Below are 24,231 nucleotides of genomic sequence, written 5' to 3'. Positions count from 1 at the left end.
TAGGTCATGCTCAGTGAGATGTAGTTCGATGAGTGTCACAGTTCCAGGCATCATTTTTGGGATGTCATCTGCATATTAAAACTTTCTTGGAGCTTGAGTTGCTCAGAATGTTTTTTCCAACTTATTCTTCTTGCCTGCTTATTAGTTTACCTTGTATGAAAAAGTCCCCTCTTCCACACGGTGTTTTGCTTATATGTCCAGATATGAAGGCTGTTATTCCTGAATTATGCCTCTATTCCTTTATTTCTCGAAAGCTTAAAAGTCGATGTCAAAGTTCCTTGAAAGGGTCTTTGACTCGCTTCCTCCCCCCTTTTCCCCATCCTTCAGTAGATGAAGATCACCAAGCAAAATGTGGAAGCCAGCTGCTTTTTGGGGACATAAAAATGGCATCAGCTTTGGCAGACAGAGGTGAGATCAATCATCTCCTACAATCCCCAAACAATCTTCTGACCAAGGCCTACAGAAGGGTGGTTATGTAGCAGCAAAAACATACTACAAAAAGTACAGAGAGGTACAAGAGGATTTTCACATGGTAAAGAACTCATTCTATGCATATTAACAAACCAAGCTCCAGATCTCATATGAAAGAAAGCTTGGAACCATTATATTCCATGTTCTGTGAACAATAACAAGCAGGGAGACCCAGACAAAATTTCTCACTGAAAAAGTCAGCCCATGATTCATTCTGTTCTCCCTGCTACCACAAAGTTCCCTGACAATATTCTGTGGACAAAAAGGAGTTAATTCTTAGATGGATGAAAACATTCGTGTCCCAAATATGGACACGAGCTAAAGCAAATCCTAGTTTCTTCTTGAATTCCTTTTGATATATCTATTCTAAAAAAGAGGCCCAAGTTGAGAAAATACCTCTTCAGCTGTACAGTCATTAGCTATTCATGTTTATAAGGAAAATCCTCTCAAAACCTTTGCAGATGGACATGGGGGGATGCTACTGTAACTTTCTTTAAGTACGCGTAATGCACATAAGGTGGGAAGGGAGAAGCACTAGAATTTTTGTTTTTCATGGAAGGGGAGGACGCCAGCTTCCTATCTGTAACGGTCTGTTCCTTTGGAATCAGCTCCCTGTGTCACAACGACCTGGCAGACTTGAATGCTTTCACTATCACTGGAGTCCTTGCAATCCTGCTTTGGCTGTGACCCATTCACTTTTGCCCCAACTTCTCAGAGATGCCTTACTCAGCATCTAATTAGTTAGGGAGGATTTGCCGCGGCTCTTAACCCTGACAGAGGAGTGGGAGGATGTGCTGCTGGGGTAGCCCAAATCTGTGCTGTCACTACATTAATCAGATTTCCATAAAGCCATGCATGAATAATTGGATTTATCACTGAACGTTAAGATACAGTCATAAATATAATTATAAAAAATACCTACAATTATAGATAAGGTATCTGCACCTTTAGGGATTTATTTTTCAACTGTGGTTACTTGACTCACCTTAGCACCAGACTTTGACAATTACACACAGAGGACCAGTTTGCAGCTGACAGAAATAAGAGAAAAACAATTTCAAAACGATCACCTACTATGTTCAAATTCATTTAGTGCATTGTGTCGAAAATAAACTTGAAATCTGTGTACAGGCTTTTAACATATACCATATACACATCTGAGAAAATGTTTGTGCATGCTTCCCTTGCATTAATATGTACATAAATGCCATGTACAGGACCTCACTACTGTCCCACTGCATTACAAATCAGACAGCACCTGTTAAGTAAAGCCTGCATGCTATCCACAGACTTACAAAGTACAGGCCAACACACAAGCACCTGTCTCTACTACAATTTGTATTTTAACAATTACCCAAATATTCCTATTTTCGTGTTGCACCATCACAGTGGATGTTAAGAATTACATCTGGATATATGTCTATAGTTAAACTTCAAAATAAAACATATTATCATTCAAATTAGAGAAGGGAACTTAAATTGGAGGTAGCAGCCTAGTAATTCAACAGGCTGAAATTACATGCTTCCTAATATAAATATTTTCACATTAAGACCATAAGTTTGGTCAATTTAAGACATGATTACCAAAACACACCAACTGTAAGAAGGGGAGTAAAAAGGGAGGGAAAAGTACAGAAACCAAGGGATGGATGATGCCTGGCAATGAAAGTCATTTTCAAAGACCATTAACTATCAACTGCTTTACTCAGGGCTCTGATTAAATAAGAATATACATCCCATGTTAAAAGGGATGTCTACATGAGTGGGATAGAGTTTAGAATAAAAATGTACAAACAATAAAGAAGAATCAAACCACAATACACAATTAGGTATCTGACTTAAAAGAAAAACTCTATGTGCCTTTTAAACTGTTAGTGAATAAACATTTAAATTATTTGGGGGGGAGGTAGGAAATCAGACAAAACCACCATTTCCACTTTAAAATATAGATTCCACAAACTGAAACTGTGTTTGCCTATATGAATAGAAAGAACTAAAAGAGTACTGGGAGAAAAATTCATATCAAATATGCTTTTAAATGGATTCCAGCAACGTTATTATATATTTCTTACAATATATTTTATTTATCATTTCTCTGAAATGTGCTAGATTTTATATTAGAAAGAAAGTTTGCTTTACTCTGTCATATCTCTGGTGAGCAGACGCTCTAGTATTAATGTAAATCGTTGATTTAATTTTTAGCTTTCTTGGTTTGCCCCTCACCTACCTAAGAAATGATTTCTCTGGTGATAACTAACACATCATGCTAATGAGAGAATCTAATGCACAATAGAAAAATGTCACTACTAATAATATTTGCATGAAGTTAAATAAAGCAACTGTAAGAGAATGTCAGACAGTTGTTCTTTAATAAGACACAGTTTCACAATGAAATTATGTTGTTAATTTTGTTACATCATTGGGTGAATCCTAAATTACTACATAATGATGCACAGAGTCATTTATAATTCTAACTTAGTATTTCACTTGTGTCTGAAAAGAGACCTTATTAAGGGATCTACATTTTATTTGAAACAGGTTAAATATACCTCACCGATAATAAAAGGTAAATGCCTCTAATAATGTGTAAAACATGGGCTGAAGCCATTTACCTGTTATGGTTTCATGTGTGAAAAGATTTCAAAATATATTAGACTATTGCATCCCTTGAAGTAGCTACAAAGAATTTTGAGATTCTCTCAAATGCACAAAATATTTGCAAAAATAGAAAAATCACCTTTTAAAACCTGATTAAGAAAAAAGAAAAAAAGCTTCCCAAAGCAGGCCTTATTTTCTGCTTTTAACAATGCTTAATGAGGTTAAAATGGGCAAAATAACGTTCTAGACTCTAGGAGATTAACACAGAAGATGAGCAAAGGGTTTCTGGTCATTCTCGACCTGTCACTGATCAAAGTAACTCAAAAAAGAACTTCCTTTACAGAAGTCAAGAGTCATGCCCTTTAAGGTTATCAAATATTTGTCTGTATGAAAAAATAATACCCTTTTAGAAAAATCTTACTTAAACATGGGAAAGTTGTAGAAAGGCAGGAAAATGTAGTAAAATTATCATATCTTGAATGTAAGGGATACATACTTAATTCTATCAAATCTAAATTGGCTTCAGTTTGTGGTTTTTTTGTTAGAGTTAGACAGACTGACAGACTTACATATAAGCAGATCCAACTTTGCTCATACAAAAGACAAAGAGTTTTATATCCCTACTGCTTAATTTACCTGTAGAAGACACAAATCTAGATTATTAAATTTCAGGATTCATGAGATATTTCTACAAGTTTTGCTGTACTTAAATAACACTGGTGGTTAATTCTCTGTAACTCAGTTTGAAACCTGCTAGTCAGTCTTTTCTAATATTTAAAGAAATGATCTGGTAAAACTTAAGAGTGTTTATATTATTACAGAAAACTTTGAAATAAGAAAATAGATCCAATCAATTCTATTCAAGTGTTAAATCAATTTTTTCATAACACAAAAAAACCTCTTCATACAGAATTCTGCATATTTGATTAAACTGGACAAACTTTTACCTGTAGTAAAACAAAAGCTGGCTTCAATGTGTATATTGAAACTAGTATTCCTTGAAACTGTTGGCTTCAAGAAAAGCATTTCAAGAAAAGTGTCTTTCCTAAGCACAAGCGCGCACACACACACACACTCACACACATACACACACACTCCCTGAATCAACATTGCTGATGAACTATAGGTAAAGAAAATAAACATATTTTAATAACATGTACAGCACATATATTTTTAGATTTACACAGTCTGAATTTAAGTTTACATAATATTTATACAAACTAAAATATCATCCTGAAGAAGAAAATAAAATACACTCATATACTCCTTACATGTTTTCCAAAAATGCACAGGAGGTAAACATTTAGTAAGCACGACAGAAAAAGAGTGGAGGAGAGGGACTAACTCCATTAAAACCAAAAACTAAAATATATATATATATACAGTTAAACTACAACATGTTTTAAAATTGTGATTTTTCTCCATTTTACCGCTCTGTTTAGTAACTGGCATAATACTACGTAGTTTAATATAGCATCCGTTATGCATAAATTACCTCCTTGTATATCTACTCTTTTCATTTAGTAGACTGATTCTAAGACACATGCATGCACACAGGTAGAGACAAAATAGATCTTTATATATCCACGAAGTCAAACAACTGGATCAAAGATACCATATTAGCTTAGTTGCACGAGTTTTTCTCTCTGAGTGACTTCAAATTATTTTCCTAATTCTGATCAATCATTTATATCATTTACTTTTATTTGTTTTTTAGCTAAAATGTTTTCCATGACTTAAAGTCTCCTTAGATTCAAATCTACTTGGAAATGGGCTAGTGCCAAAGAAGCAATCTAACACCATCTATGTGGTTCAATAGCCATTTATCAATTGATCATTATCTCTATCTGGTTTTATTAACTCTTTTCTAGCTAGAGGGAGACCTAAAGCAATCTTCCCTTCACATACACACATACACACTCACACACACCTGACCTTCCCGAACTAAAGGAAAACCCTAAATGTGACATCCAATTTTTAAAGTGCGGCACAAGTTGCTTGGCCCTACAGTGAGTGAAAACACACTCTGTGTTACAAGCACGGAGAGAGAGCCACCCAGGCAGGGATGTGCCTCAGAAACACACCTCTCAAATTGGCACTCTACAGTGACAAGGAGTATCTCTGGGAGGGAATGAACTTTTTAACTTGCAAGAATGGGAAATAGCTCATAAAGAGTTGCTTATTGGGTTTATGTTGATTGCATTTAAATCCCAGCTTACTGTATCAGCAGTAATCAGGGTCCCTCTACAGGATATGTCAAAATACACCTTATTCAAATGCATTTATCCTATCTAGAACGGCGTGATAAAACTGTTCGCTAGCTAAATGCTACAAAACCCTGGCTCTGTGCACCGGCTTCTGCAGACGTACCTCTAAACTTCTGGTAGTTTACAGGCTACCAAATCGTTTTCTTCCTTTCATTACCAATACTTTAAAAAATCTAATTAACTCAATGAAGTATTTAATGCTCATGAACTCTTACAAGCAAAACAGGTTTTAGAAAAAGAAGGCAATTGCAATATTTTTTTTCAACGAGTGGAACAGCACCAATTTCTTAACAACTACCATCTACTTAAAATCCAACTGTATTTGCCAGTAATACTTTCGTGCTGTGTGGATGATATTATCACGCTAACTCTTGCTTTGTGTGGGTTTGGTGTAGGCTTTTGAACAGCAAGACGTGTCTAGGAGGGAGGCACCAGGGAACTTCCCTCCCTCGCTTGAGCACAGTCCAAGATGAAAGTTTCTGGGTTGTTTCCCTTCGCTTCCTCTCACCCTCGCTCCCCCTCGGAGCCGCAGAGCCAGCAATTGTGCAAGAGGAGCCCGGCGTGCAGGGCGCGTATCACCAAGCGCGTGGTACGAGCCGCCGGCTCCCGTGATTAATTATCAGTTGCCGCCGGCCTCACACTAACACGTCGGCTCTCCCGGCAGAGCCAGCACACCCAGCCGCCCGCAGCGCGGCCCGGACGGAGCAGCGGCTTTGGGGAGGACGCCGCGGCGGCGCCCGAGTGTGAGTGCGCTAGCCAGCGAGCGAGCAGGCGGGCGGGCCGGCGAATGTGCGGGAGCCCAGCCGGCGCCGGCGGGGAGCGCAGGGACGAGCGCGGAGGTGGGTGGGCCGCCGGGCGGGCAGGCAGCCGCGGCCGGTGCCGAGGAGCTGGGACCCGCCGGCACGGCCCGCCACGCACGCCGCCACCGCCGCCGCGGCGACCCTCGGCGCTGGCAGCGATTCCTGCAGGGCCTCCTCTCCGCAGGTAGGAGTCGAGCTGCTTCCAGCCCCGTGGAGTCGGCGGGGCTCTGCAGAGGGGCCCCTACGTTTTATGGCTGTTAGGTTGGAGAACCTACTCTGCGATAGCAGACACTTCGACGAAGTGATCATCAGTACAGACAGAACGATACATTTTTTTTGGACGGTGGCTATTTTTTTTTCTTTTTAATTTTAAACAGAAAACCGAGAAATAAAGTCCTCCCCTGACCCAGGCTATCCTGTGAAACTTTGCAACGAATGCCTTTGCTTTCTTTTACTTCAGTATCCTTTCCCCTTTTTCTTTTAAGGAGCCCTCAGGGAAACCATGAAGTAAGTAACCCTGCACATTCCAACACCACAGTTAGGACAAAACAGCCTAACTATGAAGTGACCAAATTTTTTTAAAATGTTAGAAAGAAAAACAACAAACAAAAGTCTATGTAACAATTCAAGTTTTCTTTAAAAAAAAAAAAAAAAGGAAGGAAAGAAAGAAACTTACCTGTTGGGACATTCTGAATAAGAGGTTAGTATCAGCGTTTTGCCATGTCCCCATGAACCCTGGTTCAGCTGTAGTCGTTCTGGTTCCGAACTGCATGGAGTTGTCAGTACAGGAGTCTCTTAAAGTCAAGTCTCTTGCCCTCTTTGGCTCTCTGTCTCTCTGTGTCTCTCTTTCTCTCACATCCACTTCTGCCTCTTCTGACTGAAAAGTGAAGGTGGATTTTTTGAGCCTCTTGGCAGCCAGTAGCAGGAGTGTAGTGTAGTTAAGAAGCTGGCTGAACTGTGCATTTCATTTGGGAAGGGGGAGATTTGGGGGAGGGAGGGGGTCAGAGCTTCTTTCGCACCTTCTGCACAGATACCCCTATCATTTATGCATAGATTGTGACTCCCCGAGCTTGCCTTTGCTCGGTTTAACAGCTGCCTGTCAGGTGTGCAGGCAGCACTGGAGACCCAACCATCAGCTTCAAACTCTCAGCCACTGCATGTCATTGGATAGCACAGCTAAGAGTCAACTGCACTGTTCCACTGTCAGGCACCAAATGACACCCTGCACTAAACCCTCTCCAAACACACAGACACACACTTATGCATACTCCAAGCAGCACCATGATCACAGACGGCGCACGGGGTGAGGAGAAGCTGAGGCCCTTCCCAGGGAAATCTTCCCAACAATGCTTTCGGGTATAACATGCAATATCTGACATCAGTCTTTAACATTTGTAAACTGCTCTGCTTAAACATTTTTTTTTCTAATTACACTGGAAGAAAGAAAAATATTCAGCTCTAAGAGAATGTTAAGTTGGCTCAGTTGTTGGCTAAATGTTAGCTCCTAAAAGTCATATAGTATGTGCTGGGCTATTATAACCACATATAAACTCCTAGAGAAAATAATGTACATAGAAACTTGACCTTCCACTCTGAAAAGTAAATAAATAAACCTAGCAGTTTTTTGAACATAGAAGATACACAATAAACATTTGCAAAATAAATACATAGTATTTAACATCTAGTTCCTCCGGTCATTAATTATTAAATTAGAGGTTAAGTAATAAGAAACTGAATGGCAAGGAAAAAAGTGTACCTTTTCTTAAAGCTCACAAATAGAAAAAAAATCCTTTGTTAAAGTTCCTGGATGAAGCATCTACAATACCCTTTCAAATCATAAAAAAGAAAAAGATGAAAGAAAAAAAGCCTGTCCCATTTCAGGGAAAAAAGTAATGAATATAAAAATTCCATTTTTCATTTGAGATCTCTATGGAAAATTCTATAACATTTTCATGCCTGATGAAATATAACCCGGAGAGCTGTATTTTTAATTAAACCAGTTTTAAAACAAAACATCTATTTATTAGATAGTGTTTATCTACCTTATTTATGGAAAAGCAGAACTGAAGAAAATGTACTGTACATAAACAGTAACTTCAAAATGGAAAGCTAAATTCATGTCATCTCATAAAAGTAGTCAGCAGGAAAAAGCCATCCTTCCTAAACTTAAAATGTAAGGAACATTAATCTTCAACCACCTACAAATATTGAGGACAAATGTACCACTCTCCTTGCTCCTTCTTAACTCAAGAATAACAATAAACCTTACTCTCTGAAACAACAAAAGAAACAGAAAAGAGCTTCAATGGCAGCTCTGTGTCATTAGTGGACAATGAGAAAAGATGAGAAAACGTACACTATGTTGACACAAATGTGCCTTCCCCTCTAGAACCGACATCTCCTGAAAGCTTTTCTGTTAAACTTCCCTCCGGTTCACCACCATTAAGCACAAAAAAGTCTCAAAAGCAGCAAATTCAATATCTGAGAAGAAACAAACAAGAACCCAAAGAATTGTTGCCTTAAAATATATGAAGTCCACCTGTGGTCAATAAAAATATTCTTGAAGGGGGAGGGCAGGAAAAGCCCCTATGAGTCAATTGTCAACAGTGACTGTACCTTTACAGCTAGCTATTACCCACTTAAACTCCCTCTAAAATTTGCTAGCCTCTTGATTTCTGAAGTGGCACTCAGTGCCTCAGTCAAGCTGCCTGCTCAGCTCCTGACCTTCCCACTAATGGCTGTTATTTGTGGGAGGCTTAAGGACACTGTCAATAGCAAGCTTCCTCCTCGCTCCTCTCAGGCTCTGTTGTATCGCTTTGCCTGCGTGTTCTCTCTCGCCTGCCTCTTGCTCTCCCGCTCTCCCCCTCATACTCCCCCTCCTTCCTTCTTCTCTCCTTCACTCCCTCTTCCTCTTCTTCTAGCCCCCACCCCTTCTTTCTTTCAGTCCAGTAGTCCTCTTCTTTTCCAGGTATCATCCCCCCAACCCCGCCCCAACCACACACACAGACACACACACACACAACACAAAAATCAACTGGCATGCAGCAGCAAGCACCTGCAGTAATAGACTCTTTTATTAAAACTGTTATTCTGCAAGACTTGAAATTCCCCATGGACCAGGCCATGTCAAAGCCGATATAATTAACTAGAGGCTCAGCAACGGATCAATTACCAGACAAGCAAGTGATAGTGAAATCAATGAAAGATCATCAGCCACATTATCAGTGTTGCAACTCATTAGGGCAAAACTGAGAAATGTGCTCAAAGCGAGCCCAAGCAAGGTGGCATTACAAAACAAAGGGCTAATTTGGAGACCCTGCTGTGAACAATCTGTAACAGAATTAGCCTTTTTTCCCCCTAAACTGCACAGCTCCGTAACTAAATGTGACAGACTGAGAGAAGCAGTTTATTAAGACACCAACCCCAAGTTTATTTAGTTCATAAACTCTCTCCTAGAAAATCAATACAGTCTGTACAGGGTTATTAGGCTGACTAGCTAATACATCCAAATCTGGTCTGCCCAGCCAGCAGTCTTCTGACAAAATGCTACCCAGCGTAGGCAAACTGAGCTCTTTGAGATATCAAGGCTTGAGGTTGCTCTAGATGAAACAGGTCTGCAAGGTAACTAGGACCCGTGTATGAGTGCCAAGGCATACATCTCAAAGGCACCAGGATATCTTTCCAAGGTTTAAAATTTTTCACAACAAACCTATCATACAGTATAGCACTTGCTAAATGGATTGCACAAAACAAAATTTTAACTGATTTGTAAGACTAGTGTACAAAGAGGACAAGCTTTCTAAGAGATAACAGTTAACCTAAAGTCTTAACAATAAATGAATCAGTAAACTAAAACAAAACCTCAAGCATATACACAGGGTGTGCTTTGTGGATTTTAAATCTAGAATAGTCATTATTAAATCAAGTTTTGAAATTACAAATTAGACTCCTCTAGAAGTCCCCAAAATACATGATCTGAACTTGCCACTCACTGCCAGCATGTAGAATCTTTGATCTTGGGCTAATTTTCTATCTAGCAAGAAAGGCACAGGTTACAAAAAATAAACCTACAAGGCACAAAAAGGACTTCTAAGTTAGTCCAGTGGCTATATAATCTGTAGATTATGGAAGAGTTGTCTGGAATCGTTTGGATTAGAGTTATTTAAGGCTGGGGGTGGGGGTTAGGCATCATAGTAATTGCTTTGTACTGTCCTGATTCCAAATATTTCAGGTTAAAGAACTACAGATACTAAAGGCTATGTGCTGGTTTTCCCAACTTTACTGATTGTGAGAGATGGACTGTGGAATTTGAGAATACACCAACTAGGTCCAAATGGCAAGCACGTTATTAAAGACATTATGGGAATGTGAATACCTCCACCTCACAACAATACATAGCAGATACACACTCGGAAAAAGTAAGAAACTCAGTGCAGTTTACATTGTTAAAACAGACTGGACAACTGTCAGAAAGAAAACAAAAGATAATAATTTTTGGAAGTGATTTCTGATGTTTATGATTTAAAATGGTCCAAGAAAAGGATTACACTACTAACATGACTTCAGTATACTGGCTCTAAGACACTAAATCCTAAACTTCAAAACAAAAGTCCTTATTTTCACAGGACTTTACTAGAATTCAATTTATAGATTCTTGTAAATAAACATTTTCCTCTAATTTTCAAGCTGGTACCTTATTAAGTATTTCATAGCTCATGTTTTTTAGTAATCTGTAAAAAGTTAGATACATATATATAATATATATATATTCTAGTTTTAGATAGTAATTAAAAGTTGTAATTACAGAGAAATTGTATTTTTTAAAACCTTTTTGCATATAACTACATACTGTGCCTGTACCCTCAATGAGATCCAATTAGTTGCAAAGAATTTGCATTTCAGTTAGTATGGGATAACAAGACTATAGGGAGGCACAATGCAATTCCACCAGCAGAGTAAGAAAGTGTGTTCTTTCTTGTTAGCTCTGTAAGCAATAATTCCCACAACTGACTGTTTAAAATGTTACTGATCTTTTCAATATTTTGGTATTGAGATAGATTTAAGTTTTCCCTCCATTAAAAAAAAAAAATCACAAGTTAGTGTAAATATCAGCCACAATGAATACTTACAGGAATAAATAAACAAAGAATTTTGTTTTGTGTGTATGTTTGTGGAGTGGGGGGGGGTTGGTGGGGGGATGTTGCATGATTTTTCTTTTCCTTTTAATACTTACTGTTAAGTTCTTTAAAAACACATTGCTTTCTTAAAGTAAGTTCCATAACAAGGGGTAGGGCAACCTCACTGGAAATAATTCTATGTAAATATATATGGTTTTGTGATGCAGGGATGTTGTTAGAACACTGAGAAAGTAGTCAAGGATTTTCATTTCTTCTGGTTATGTTTCCAACAATGTAAATCCTAAGCAAATATCAAATAAACATATAATTTATATACACAGTATAACAAGCATCTCTAGGACTTCTGCTGGTTCACGGAACAATACCTGTAATTCCCTGGGTTCAGTTCAGCAGCTGTTAACAGATTCTGTAATCTGTAATGACAGTAAACTGGCCTTTGCTCTTCTTTTATTCACTATTCATTTTCAAGGCTTGGTTAAGTACAGAGCTGGGTTAAAGATCAGTGGTTTTTCATGTGACACATGCTGGTATTCATCTAATGGCTTGTCAAGACAAAACTGTCCCTGTTCTTGCCAAAATAATAAAAATGACGCTCCACGTCGCATGACAATCAGCACTTCCTTATGGCAAAACAACTCAAGCTTTTGTAACTCATTCACTTTACAGAAAAAATTTTTTAATAACAGGCTATCCAATCCTATATGTGGAATTAGGTTGTCATTCTCAAAGGAGATTTTTTTTTAATGTTTCGTATGCCTCTCTTAACTCTAAAGCAACATGTAAACTACTTTCTGATCAAACCAGACTTTACCATATAAGCTACAAATTCGTATGGCATTAAGGAATATAACTTAATATATGCAAATTATGCAGAAGCAGCAGCCTGGGCCCAGTCACAGAGGTGGGGGGAACCAATTGAGGAAATGTCATTTTTCTTGAGAACAAAGTATGGGACTTGCTTTGCAACATCTGTTGGGCTGTGTGAAATGTTAACAGATGTCTTAAGTGAAAAAAGGAAAAAGAATTAATAAAGGAAACCTCCTCTGAACAGATAATCCACCCAAATTTCCATATTCCTAAGGAAAAAAGTTGACAGCAACCTTTTTCCCTTGTGAAACCTGCCATCCCTACTTTATTGTGTAAAGTTTCATTTTCTGTGTGAAGTTAAGGGATGAAATTTTTTGACTCACTAAAAAGGATAGAGAAAAAGTAAAAACAATAATTTCAACTGAGGTTTTCCCTTTGTGAATAATTGTATCATAATCTAAGCTGCCTCTTTTCCCTTGAGTCACATATGTAAATTGATGGGAGAACAGTGAAAAGTCCCCACCCCAAAAAAAAAAGTGACACAAAAAGATGAAATATTACCCTACTGTGCCTGCATGTTGGGGGAAAGGAAGGAGGAGAAATTAAAGGGTAATTCTTAAGGAAAAGTTCTAATATGAACATATCTCTACAGATTAAGGTGTCCATCTTCACAATTAAGATTCACCTATCATTTATACCTACATCTCTGCATTCTCCACGCATTCCCACTTTCCTTCCATTACTAGCCTAGTGTTCTACAGCAGTATAACCCAATGGTCATTAAGAAAACTTCTGGAATATGCTAGTTAGATCCTGGTATTTAAATCTTTTTTTTTTTTTTCTTTTTAAAGATTTATTTATTTATTTGAGTGAAAGCAAGAGCACAAGAGCACCTGGGACAGAGGGGGAAGGGGAGGAATAAGTTGATTCCCTGCTGAGCATGGATCCCAGGAGCCTTAGATCACAACAGGAGCCAAAACCAAGAGCCAGACACCTAACCGAATGAGCTACCCAGGAGCTGTATTTAAATCTTACAACTGGAAAACTTTTCTAACAGTTTTCATTCATATTTCAATTTATTCGATGGCCTAGCCAAACCTGAATGAAGCAGCCTTGAATCCAGATTAAAAAAATGATGCATACACACCAACTACTGAATCTAACCTAGTGTCTGCTTATACTGCTATAAATTCTCCTCTCTGGAGATATCTGTTCTATTGCTTATGCTCTCAAAAACTCAAGATACAAGTTTGGGTTAACAGTTCGTAGATTAACGAGTTCCAAAATGCAGTTAAGGATCTTTACAGATTTAGGTGAAGGAAGAAAATAATGTGTTATTGAGACTGATTGCCAGTCTCAATCTCTCTCTCCTCTATGAGATTCTGCTTTAACACTGTACATGTTCTTTTGTGTTTACAGCTATATCTTCTCCAGATGGCTCTGGCATCCTGGGTTGAGCATTTCAACATATAGAAACCTCAGCCAGAATAGCCTGGAGATTCCAGGGGACAAGATCATGGTCCACATTGTAAATAAGACATGCAGGCATGCTTTTGGTTTTTGGTTATTTGGTTTTGGACAAAGCATTGTGGGTGCTAAATGCTCTGACGTTTACTCACAGGAATACCAACCACATCAGAGCATAGGACAAAAAATAATAGTAATGAGCACTATACCCCCAAATAAAACAAAAACAAAAAACAAAAAACTGATCACTTACACTGAAGGAGAAAGCTCCTGCACTGAAAATGACATTATGTGACCTCAGACCCAAAGAGGAAAAGAAACCTCCCAAAATAAAATTTGAATATGACACCAATTTAAATCACTTTAAATAGTGGTACAGACATCCCCCTTGAGCAAATAATTATCTAAAACCTTCATCTTTTTTTTTTTTTTTTTTTTTTTTGTACTATTGTAAAAGGAAGAATCTGCTCTGGTTGACACTTGTCTGTGTACCAACTAGAACAACCAATGTGATACAGCATTTGCTGACAGCCTAATCAGAGGCTCAGTTTCGGAAAAACACATCAAGGATATACCAAAATGCCATAATCCCTTGATGTCCTATGAAAAATTTAAAAATTAAAAGATTTGGGTAGGGTGTGGTAGATGAGGTAGTTTATAAAATATTAGGGAAATGATGAATACTTAGAATCAAAACATCTGCAGATGCAAAAGCATCTGACGTCAGCATGAATCTTAAATCTCCAAAAAATCAAACATTTTACCTACTCTGTTTGGGCAATAAATAAATAAATAAATAAAACGAAGTAACTTTGTGTCTTCTTTCGGGTCAAACACTGACAATGGCTTCTTGCTACCATAATCTTCCAATTTTAGTATATGTGCTCCCGAAGCGAGCACTTGCTACCATAATCTGAAGTCAACGTTTTATGAGAAAATCTTCCGGAGGAAAAGAGCCAATGATGTATTTCCTTAAATGAGTATTGAAAAACAGGCTGAAGAGCATCCAGTGGAGAATTACTTCTATATGATCAAGAAAAGTTGCAAGGATTGTAAAGATAGTATTAATTTCTTTATTTACTTCCTTCTACAGTTTATGGACCAGGAAACTTGCAGCCCCACTGAGGATGTCATTGTAATAATTGAAATTACTGTCAGGAAGGAAGACTGAGACTCAGAGACACCCAAGAAATCCAACATGGTTTTTAGAGTTATCGTAGAAGAAAACAACTTTATTGATGGTACCCCCGTATATGAAATTCACAAACCTAGAAGACAAACTTAAAAAGTAAAATCCCGGGGCATCTGGGTGGCTCAGTCAGTTAAGCAGTTGACTTGATTTTGGCTCAGGTCATGATCTCAGGGTCCTGGGATGGAGTCCTGCTTTAGTCTCCTGCTCAACAGGGAGCCTGTTTGAGATTCTCTCCCTCTCCCTCTGCCCCTGCCCCTGCTTGTGCACACGCATACTCTCTCTCTAAAATAAATACAGAAATCTTTAAAATGTGTACCAACAATATACCTAAAGTTCCAAAACCTTTATACAACCACACAGTATTTTCTATCCATACATATTTAAATAGAAATGTTGGAATAAATTTGAATGAACCTGGAGATGGTTTCTGAAAATAAGAAACCCAGAAGATATCAGAAACTCAGAAGAGCAAGCTAAAAATGGGAAGAATTAACAGTGGCTTAAGTCTGACTAGTACTGACCCACGGTGGGGGTAGTGGCTGCAAGAGGCACAACAAAAGCATCTAAGGTACAAGCACTGTGCTGTGTCCTCATCCACCTGGTGGTTTGGGGTATGGTCCCTTGGTAAAAATCCAACAAGCTACATACACATAGGATTTGCACACTTTTCTGTTTGCATGCTATGCTTCACTTCTGTAAGTTTACTATTGCTACATTTAATGGCACTACTACTAACTTGTTATCTCTTGATAACAAGAGTTTACAAGTATGGGAAAGAAAAAAAAAAAAAAAAGGAAAAAAATACCAGCATGGAAGAGAAAAGAGAAGAGACAAAAGACTGCAGATATTTATCACCGTCAAAAATTAATCAAGTAACTGCCACTATGTGTACTGCTTGCAACAGTTTCTTCAGAGGTAAGAAGTGTTGGCAATCAAGTAAATATCTGAGTTTCACAGAATGAGGATGAATGTGAAAGGCAGTAAGTGGGTGGGAGAAAGAATGATTAGGTGAGAGATACCTTCACTAAGCAATGCAAGAGTGTGAGTGTATCCAAGTGGCTTAAATGGAAAAGAACTTCATACACAACATAGGATCCTGAATCATGCTTGCTGGTTATTGCTCTTTGAGCTTGTCCTATGATCTGTAATTATGACTATTTTGGGGTAGATAATTTGGGGTGGGCACAGAGTGTGCCTGTTGAGAGACTGGGAAAGAGATTATAGATACTCTGCAAACAGTATTATTTGGAGGCATGGAGTACAGCAAGACAATTTTTTTTTTTCTTGGAAGATTTTATTTATTTATTTGACAGAGAGAGACACAGCAAGAGAGGGAACACAGGCAGGGAGAGTGGGGCAAGGAGAAGCAGGCCTCCTGACAAGCAGGAAACCCAATGTGGGGCTCAATCCCAGGATGCTGGGATCATGACCTGAGCCCAAGGCAGCCATCCAACGACCTAGCCACCCAGGTGCCCCAAGACAATTTTTTTTTTAACTGCAAATATAACATACTCCTCTGACCCACCCAAACAGATTCTAAGTGTTCCAGTCTCCAAGGTTGACAGCAGCCAACCATTAAATAAACAAACCCTGGGGAGAATGAAGTAGCAAAACGGGAACAACTGAATAATTTGCTAATTGATAAGGGATACACTTCTATCCTGACTAAGTTTCTCACTTCCTTTACTTCCACTTATTATAAAGAAGGACATTTTAAACATTTTTAGCCACCACTAGGGAATACTGATCAAAGCCCTACTTGCCAAGTATAAGAAGGTGTGGGGAACATGAAAGTTAAGGCATAGTCCTTGCTCACAAGAAGTTTATAATCAGTACAGAAGATAAGCCATGTATGAAAACAACCTTAATAAAACAGGTGATAAGAGAAGTTTCAGCAGAATCCTACATGACTTGGAAAAGGAGATTCCTTCCAGCTGGTGTTGTAAGAGAACGTTTCTAAGCAGAGGCAGCATTTATGCTGGAACTGAAGAACCAATAATATCCCTAGAGAAGTGATCCAATTTGCCTAGAAGATAAGGTAGGATCTGTGTAGCAATGATGAATGAAAGGGACTGACTGGTCAATAGGAACTGTTATTACTGGAAGGGCCTTACACTCCACTATAAAGAGTTGCTATTTATCCTGTATCCACCAACAGTCAGAACTGCTGAAAGCTTCTCACCGGCAGCACGGTATGATCATTAGGACACACACTAAGATTTATCTGGCAACAGCATGACAGACAAACTGAAGTGTGAAAAGACAGAAGCAAACCCACCGATTAGGAAGCTGTTACAACAATCTGGGTAAAATGATTACAGGCAACAGGGCTGGGGGTGGGGTGGGAAGAGCAGATATAATACGGAGATAAAACCCAGGGGACAAGAATGACTGAGAAAATGTGGGTTACAAATGAGAAGAGTCAGGGTGCCTGGGTAGCTCAGTGGGTTAAGCCTCTGCCTTTGGCTCAGGTCATGATCCCAGGATCCTGAGATTGAGCCCCTTGTCAGGCTCTCTGCTCAGTAGGGGGCCTGCTTTCCCTCTCTCTGCCTGCCTCTCTGCCTACTTGTGATCTCTCTCTGTCAAATAAATAAATAAAATTTTTTAAAAAGAAAAAAAAAACAAATGAGAAGAGTCAAAGATGACACAAAAGCTCTAATATTCTGAGCATGGGAAATGGTAGAAGTATCCACAGAAATGGGGATGAACTAGTTTGTGGGATGCTGCGTTTGAGCTCAGGTTGTGGAAACAGCAGATCAAACCAATGACAAGGCAACTAGAAAACTTCAGAAAACAGACTGACACTAGAGTTTTCAGATCTGAGAGCCATCTACAGAGAAGTGACACAAGAGGTAAAGAAGGCAGAGGTTAGCTTCTTAGGGAACACCGATGCTTTCTGGGGAAGAAGACAGAAGGAGCAGTATTAACAAGGGCATTATGATGGTCCAGTGTTCTGAATGATAAGAAGTCAGAGTTTAAACAGGCAGAGTTTTAAATGTTCTAAAACAAAACAAAACAAAATCCACTATATTTAAGAGTATAGTAAAACCAAAGAGTAGTACCTAGTAGTAAATCCAGTAAAAGGAAAGCAAATGCATGGGGATGATAAATACCAAAATCAGAGTAATGCTGGGGCATGGGGATGGGTACTGGAGAGAAGGATGGTAACCTGGGGCTTCACATGTATTTTTACATTCTGAGTTCTTATGTTTGGACAAATGGGTGTCCATTATACCTTCCTCTTATATACCTGTGGTTGTAATATTTTATAATTATATATTGTGCCCTGAGAGTTCTTAATGGACAAATTGGTATAAAAGTTAGAATTCAGACTGTAAAGGAGCTGAGTAAACAAAGTATAAAAGACAAGGAGGTGGAAAAGGCAAAAGGGTCTTCAGAGAGATTTTGCGAAGCAAGCACGTAAAATAAGAAAAAGTGCTCTGAAAAGTTTGTAGAGCCTGGAAGAACTTGTGTGAGTGTGTTGATGGTCTGTTACACGTTACAGGGGGGAAAAGAGTGTATTATAGACAAATGGGACAAAGCCAATGGAGGAAAGATATTGAAGATCTAAGCCAGAGGGAAAATGATATAAAAGGGTCCTAGGAGAGAATGTGATCAAGACCACAAATAAAAAGGGTGCCCCTGAAGGGAGAGGGGAAAAAAATTTTCTCAGAATCCAAAGGTAAGAGATATAAAAAAAAAAAAAAAATTCTGCAGTTAAACAATATATGTATTGAGAGTGCGTGTCAGAAAGCCAGTTTACTACCCATCTCCCAACTAAACTCGCCACTGGTTGAAAAGGAAAGAGTTTTATCTATCTTTGGTCATCCAGTGACTGACAGAGTGCTTAACACACAGTAGATGCTCAATAAATGACAGCTGCACGGAAGGAGTGATCATCTCAGAAAACAATGACAAATCAAGGACTGGTGGGGGCAAGGGTTGGGTCCAATTGAAGGAGATGAAATGAAACTCTGAATCAATGAGAAATGAATAAAAGAAATGGCAAGTAGCAGAAGGGATCCAGGCTTGGTTCCCACAAACTCTTGAGAAATTTCAAATGAGCAGACTAGGTTTAAGAAGTGTACCTCAGATTTCCCACTTTGGGAAGCAGGACACTTAGAGCAAGCAAGAAGTTCTCCATTCAAAATTGAAAAATGCCTTGCTCCAACACATACACCCTAATAGGCAACAGTACATCGTAAATCAGTGCCCTTATAAGGCATTCCTATAGTACATAGTTCTTACAAAGTGAAATACTGAGAACTGATTTTTAGATGAATTTATTCAATATTTTACTTAGATGTCTCCTGATTCTAAGTGTTTCTTATGTAGTGTTTTTAAAATGTCTGTGAATATATTCCTGACTAATGAAATTCACCGAAGCAAACAAAAATCAAAAATCTTTATGCCATGTCACATACATGATTTGCATGAAGGAGTGGGAGATGTGGAAGAATGTCACTTCATTAACAAGCGCGAGACGAGGAGAGCGAAGCTCCACTCCTTACTGCCTGGTTTGTATCTCCAAGACTGCAGCTGTGGTCCAAGTCACATCAGCCCTTTGCACAATTAGTGAGGGCTGCATTAGCAGAACCGGGCACTCCAAGTCCAGAATCCCTCCAGAGAGCAGGGGAACGATGAGTTCCATCACCTGGCCAACATCAGCAACCGCCAGTCACCTCAGGGACTTGGACAAAGACATTCATCCGCTCTGCCGGCAACCACTACAGCGTGCCTTCCTAACAGAGTCCTTTCTGTGAGGACCACTCTCTAAGTGACCTGTCACAGAGCTTTATAAAGCAGCATTAATACTGTGGGCCAAAATGAGATTGATCTTTGAGCTTCGTGGTCTCCTGTTGTCAACGGTGCATTATAAAACCAATACTAAATACTTTATAAACAGGTCTCCCTACAGTGTATTAGAAAAACAGTGCATATTTCATGCCCCATAGTTAGGTAGCCACATATCCATCAGACTAATAAATTATTTATTAGGTGCTCAGAAGTGCAATAAGAGTCAATAAACTAACTTCTGAATACTTATAAACTACCATTTCACTAGAAATTGTACCTGAATGAGAAAACGAGCACACTAACAGAATGGGGGAATGGAAATAATCCAGCTCTCTCAAGTGTGCCATTAAAAGGAAGCACAGGCCTTATGGGTGAGAAGAGACAAAATTGTTTGTCCTGGAAAGAGTCTGGGTTATTGAATTTACACAGAGCGTACTACCTAACCCCATGCTCATTTCCTTTCTCTCCTGTATCATTTTCTCTAGTCCTACCAACCTTGGGGACAACTCAGGAAGATAAAAACTGGTGGAAACATTTTGAACGTACCCTGAATCAGGCCAGATGACATCTACCGGTAATGGTTTGCACTTGACATCTCCAAAGAAACTATACAATGGCTCAAGTGCACAAGCTTTCTGCTATATGTATGCCACGGCATTGAACATTTACGAAATCTAACATTTCGTGGAGCACTTTTTTTTCTGTTTTCAGTTAAACCTCCTGAGACCATAGACGCCCTATGATCCTGTCCTAATGCCCACTGCAACTTCATCAGGCACCTCTTTCCTAGTCCCACCCCTCTGGAAAAGGACCTTCTGTTCAAGAATGTGTTTCAAGACTTCATGAAGGAATTCTTCAGCTGGGAGTTATTTCCCAAACTATCAGAGGCGTGGACTTTGTGTAGTATTGTGGGTGCCCTGGTTTCACATGTTGGCCACATTAATACTGGAGATCAAGCATCTGTAACCCACAGCTGAGTGTGCTCCAGCCCAAAGCACCCACAAGGCCAGCGCCAATGCAAACCACTCTTCCCATCCCACATCTGAACCACACTGGTTTTCTCCAGGAGCCAGGGGCTGAGATACAGTTCTGAAAATGAAGGTTTTGGGTTCTTTCCATTCACATGATGGGTATTGAGTGTTGAGAAGAATACTGCCAGAGGGACTGGCTCTTTTTTTCTCTCTCATTCCACACCAAGTGAATAAACCGTAAAGAGGTTTACAGTGTCTAATGGTGTTCCAAAATCTCCCAGGGGGGGAACCTAAACAGATAAATATATAGATTATTGCACACTGTTTTCATTTTTCCTCCTAGAGTCTTATGGTTTTACCCCATAGGCTGGACAGTTAAAGGTTGAAAGACATTTTACGTGGGTAGGAAAAAAGAAGTAGAAATCAAGGAGAAACATGGAAGAGACCTGATCTCACATTACTTTCTCAAAGAGATCTCCCTAAATCCTAGAAATAATGGAAGAGTTGATGTAAAAGTGTAAGGCAAGACTAGTTTCTTGTATTGCTTTTGCTACTACAACCACTACAGCTAAGACAATTATTCATATTAATGAGTTTGGTATGTAGACAAACTATAAAAGATGCAGTCGCTGACCTCAAGTACTTATCTCTGTCTTTTGGGATTTACTCCTCCTGCTACATTTACTTTTATTCTTCATACCCTTGCCCAGAGGAAGTGATCATCACTCAGGACTTGGAGCATTTCCATGGGTGGGGTTTAACTGTGGCAATGAGAAGTGAGGGAACTTTTGCCCTTGGACAGAGACAATGTTGGCCTTATACCTCAGGATGTCTCATTTATAACAAAGAGAAATACAAACTCGCTGTGAGATTTTACACTGGCCTCACTAAGCTTTATCAGAAAAACTTTATAAAGTGTGAAAGCATGCTGTATTCCAGTGGTTTATCATATCAAGCACACACACACACACACATACACGCACACTGTATCACTGCACACAAATGAGCTAACATCAGACGATGGTCTCTACTCATCCTTTATGTTCAGTTATTTACATTTTGTGTATGTGCTCACAGCACACGTAGGAGAGCGAGCCACGGACTCAGTTTTGCCAAGTGGTTAAGTCCGCAACTTCTACAGTCTGATTACTTGGGTTTGAATACCTGTGGGACCTTTTTACTAAATATGTGACCTTAGCAAGTTACTTAACTCTCACAAAGTGCCCAAATTCCTCATCTATAAGAAAAATAATAATAATGGTTCACCCAGTGGTGAAGATTAGATATTTTGATGAGTGCAAAAGGTTTAGCTGAGAGCCTAAAACATAGGCATTCAATAAATATCAGTTGCTACATATACATGTGTATAAAGAGAGATTTCAAACTATAAGCCCACAGGCCAACTTTGGCCCTCAGGCCAAGTATGTTTTGCTTGGCTTCCTCCCTGAATGTGTATGAGTACGCATGTATGTGTGCTTAATTACTGGCGAACATGGTTAAAAAAAAAAAAAAAAAACAAAAAACAAGACGTTTTAATTAAAAGTATAGCTTTCCAGCTGCTGGGGATAGAATGGGAAGAAGCAAAAGGTGCAGTTTCAGGAACTAAAGATATGGCAACAGAAATCTGTGTTCTTCCTGACAATGTTCTGCAGTGGTGGTGGAGAAGCTGTCTTTTCAGCAGGGCCCACAGATGAGCACAGTCTCCCCCGATCCTCTTTGTCTTACACCCCAAACGTCTCCCCCAATCCCATGACTTGCTGCCCACTATGGCCAATCGAGTTTGAGACCCCGAGCTATCAGTTACGTCTCATCAACCTTACACACATATATGGAGAATTCAGGCACACATAAAGGAAAAGTCCTATTTTAAAAATAAAAAAAAGGCAAGTAACCAAAACTATATTCTATTATGTCTACCTCTGGTAAAAATAACACTGAAATTCATTATGTTCCCCTTTGCACTTCCCTAAGCTCTATATATTTCTGTATTTATGTCTGTAAGGTGAGTAAACCCATCACCTGTCACCTGTATCAGAGCCTCTGCTACAATGACAGACAAAAGCTGCGTGACAGCTATTAAGTATTAGTCATTCTCAAACGTTTTCAACCAGTGGAGACCTCTTTAAAAAAGAAATTCATTCTAAACACACAGGACAGAAAGCTTGGGACCCTTGGCTTCTAAAGTCTGAGATACCTTCACAGAATGTAGAGGGTATACACCAAGAAAAGTTTAGAAAATTGATCTACTCCCACTACTTTACTATACACAAACAAAAACACAGAGGTAAAAAAATCAAAAAATGAGAGAGTGGTAGAGCTTGGACAATTTTTTGAGACCTATGTCTCTCTAACTATCATCATCAGTTCAAAGCAGTGGTCCAGGGAATCTAGCCATGTGCAAGAGCTGCTCTACTGATTTGCAAGAACAGACTATTATACTTTCAGGAATCGTACACGTCAGTTGACTTCACCCTGGCAACTGTAAGTCGGCCACGGTGGGAATACTTACCCACAGCAATCAGCAAATGCTAACAATCAGAGCTCCCCTGCCCCATAAAACAGTTTTTAAACATTTACAAGCACACTGCTGGTTGATTCTGACATCTGCCTGTTGGGCATCTTCATGTGGCACAGGGTGATCATGTGTGTGCCTTTGTACTTTTTTTTAGAGACCTGAGGATTTTGGTGAAGTACGAAGAAAACAAACCAGACACTTAAGGGTTAGAGAAAATAAATCAGAGAATAAGTTTGAAATGCTTAGTATGTACAAGGCATTGTGATAATGTTATAAAAGATACAATTACAGTAAAATTTCAGCATCCAGAGCTCTTATGAAATTAATCGTTTTAGATAGAACAAGAGGTTGGAGTTGTTACTTTACATTTATTGAGCACCTGCTGTGTGCCAGGAAAAGCATAAATTATTTTTTCACTTGTTCTTCACAGGTCTTATGAGATAGGAGATATTTTCATTTTACCAATAAGGAAATTGAAGCTAAGAGAATTAAGTCACTTGGCTAAGGTCTTATATTAAGTGCCAAAGTAGGGATTCAAAACCAAGTTGATCTGATTTCAAGACGTGTTTATCTCAATATACTACAATGTCTCTCAAGGTTTCTGCCATTTTAGATAAGAATTTTCTTAAAGGTGTTGTATATCCACCCCCACATTTTTTTAAAATAGGATAGTCCCTGCTAATTAAGATTTTTCATTTTGTTGCTCTTGTTGTTGTTTTTAAGGATTTTACTTTTAAGTAATCTCTATACTCAAAATGGAGCTCGAACTTACAACCCCAAGATCAAGTCACATGTTCTACCAACTGAGCCTACCAACTCCCCCATAAGATTTTTTCATTTGAACATCAAATTAAAATGCAGTGATACCTTCAGGGCTTCTAAGGACTTGTGGGGGCTCTGTTTGCTACTGGGGGTGGTTGGAATCTCTGGGAATAGCCTCTTTTTTTTTTTTTTAAAGATTTTATTTATTTATTTGACAGAGAGAGATCACAAGTAGGCAGAGAGGCAGGCAGAGTGAGAGAGAGGGAAGCAGGCTCCACGCTGAGCAGAGAGCCTGATACGGGACTCAATCCCATGACCCTGAGATCATGACCCGAGCCGAAGGCAGTGGCTTAACACACTGAGCCACCCAGGCACCCGGGAATAGCCTCTTTTAATTTAAAAACTTACCATTTGAAGATGCCTGGGTGGCTCAGTCCACCTAGGAC

General features: G+C 39.0%; 1 protein-coding gene across 5 annotated transcripts in view; it reads right to left on the bottom strand.

The window, feature by feature from the left end:
* BNC2 (basonuclin 2) overlaps window positions 1-24,231 on the bottom strand; it is a 427,511-nt gene that overhangs the window by 286,455 nt on the left and 116,825 nt on the right. For all 5 annotated transcript variants that reach the window (XM_044265618.1, XM_044265621.1, XM_044265617.1 and 2 more), the window contains exon 2: window positions 6,813-7,013. In XM_044265618.1, coding sequence (XP_044121553.1) covers window positions 6,813-7,013 — 201 coding nt within the window. The remainder of the gene's footprint in view (window positions 1-6,812; window positions 7,014-24,231) is intronic.

The sequence above is a fragment of the Neovison vison genome, chromosome 9 (genome assembly GCF_020171115.1).
Source record: "Neovison vison isolate M4711 chromosome 9, ASM_NN_V1, whole genome shotgun sequence".
NCBI lineage: Eukaryota > Metazoa > Chordata > Mammalia > Carnivora > Mustelidae > Neogale > Neogale vison.
Note: the sequence above shows the minus strand (reverse complement) of the source record. Positions and strands in the feature narration are given on the sequence as shown.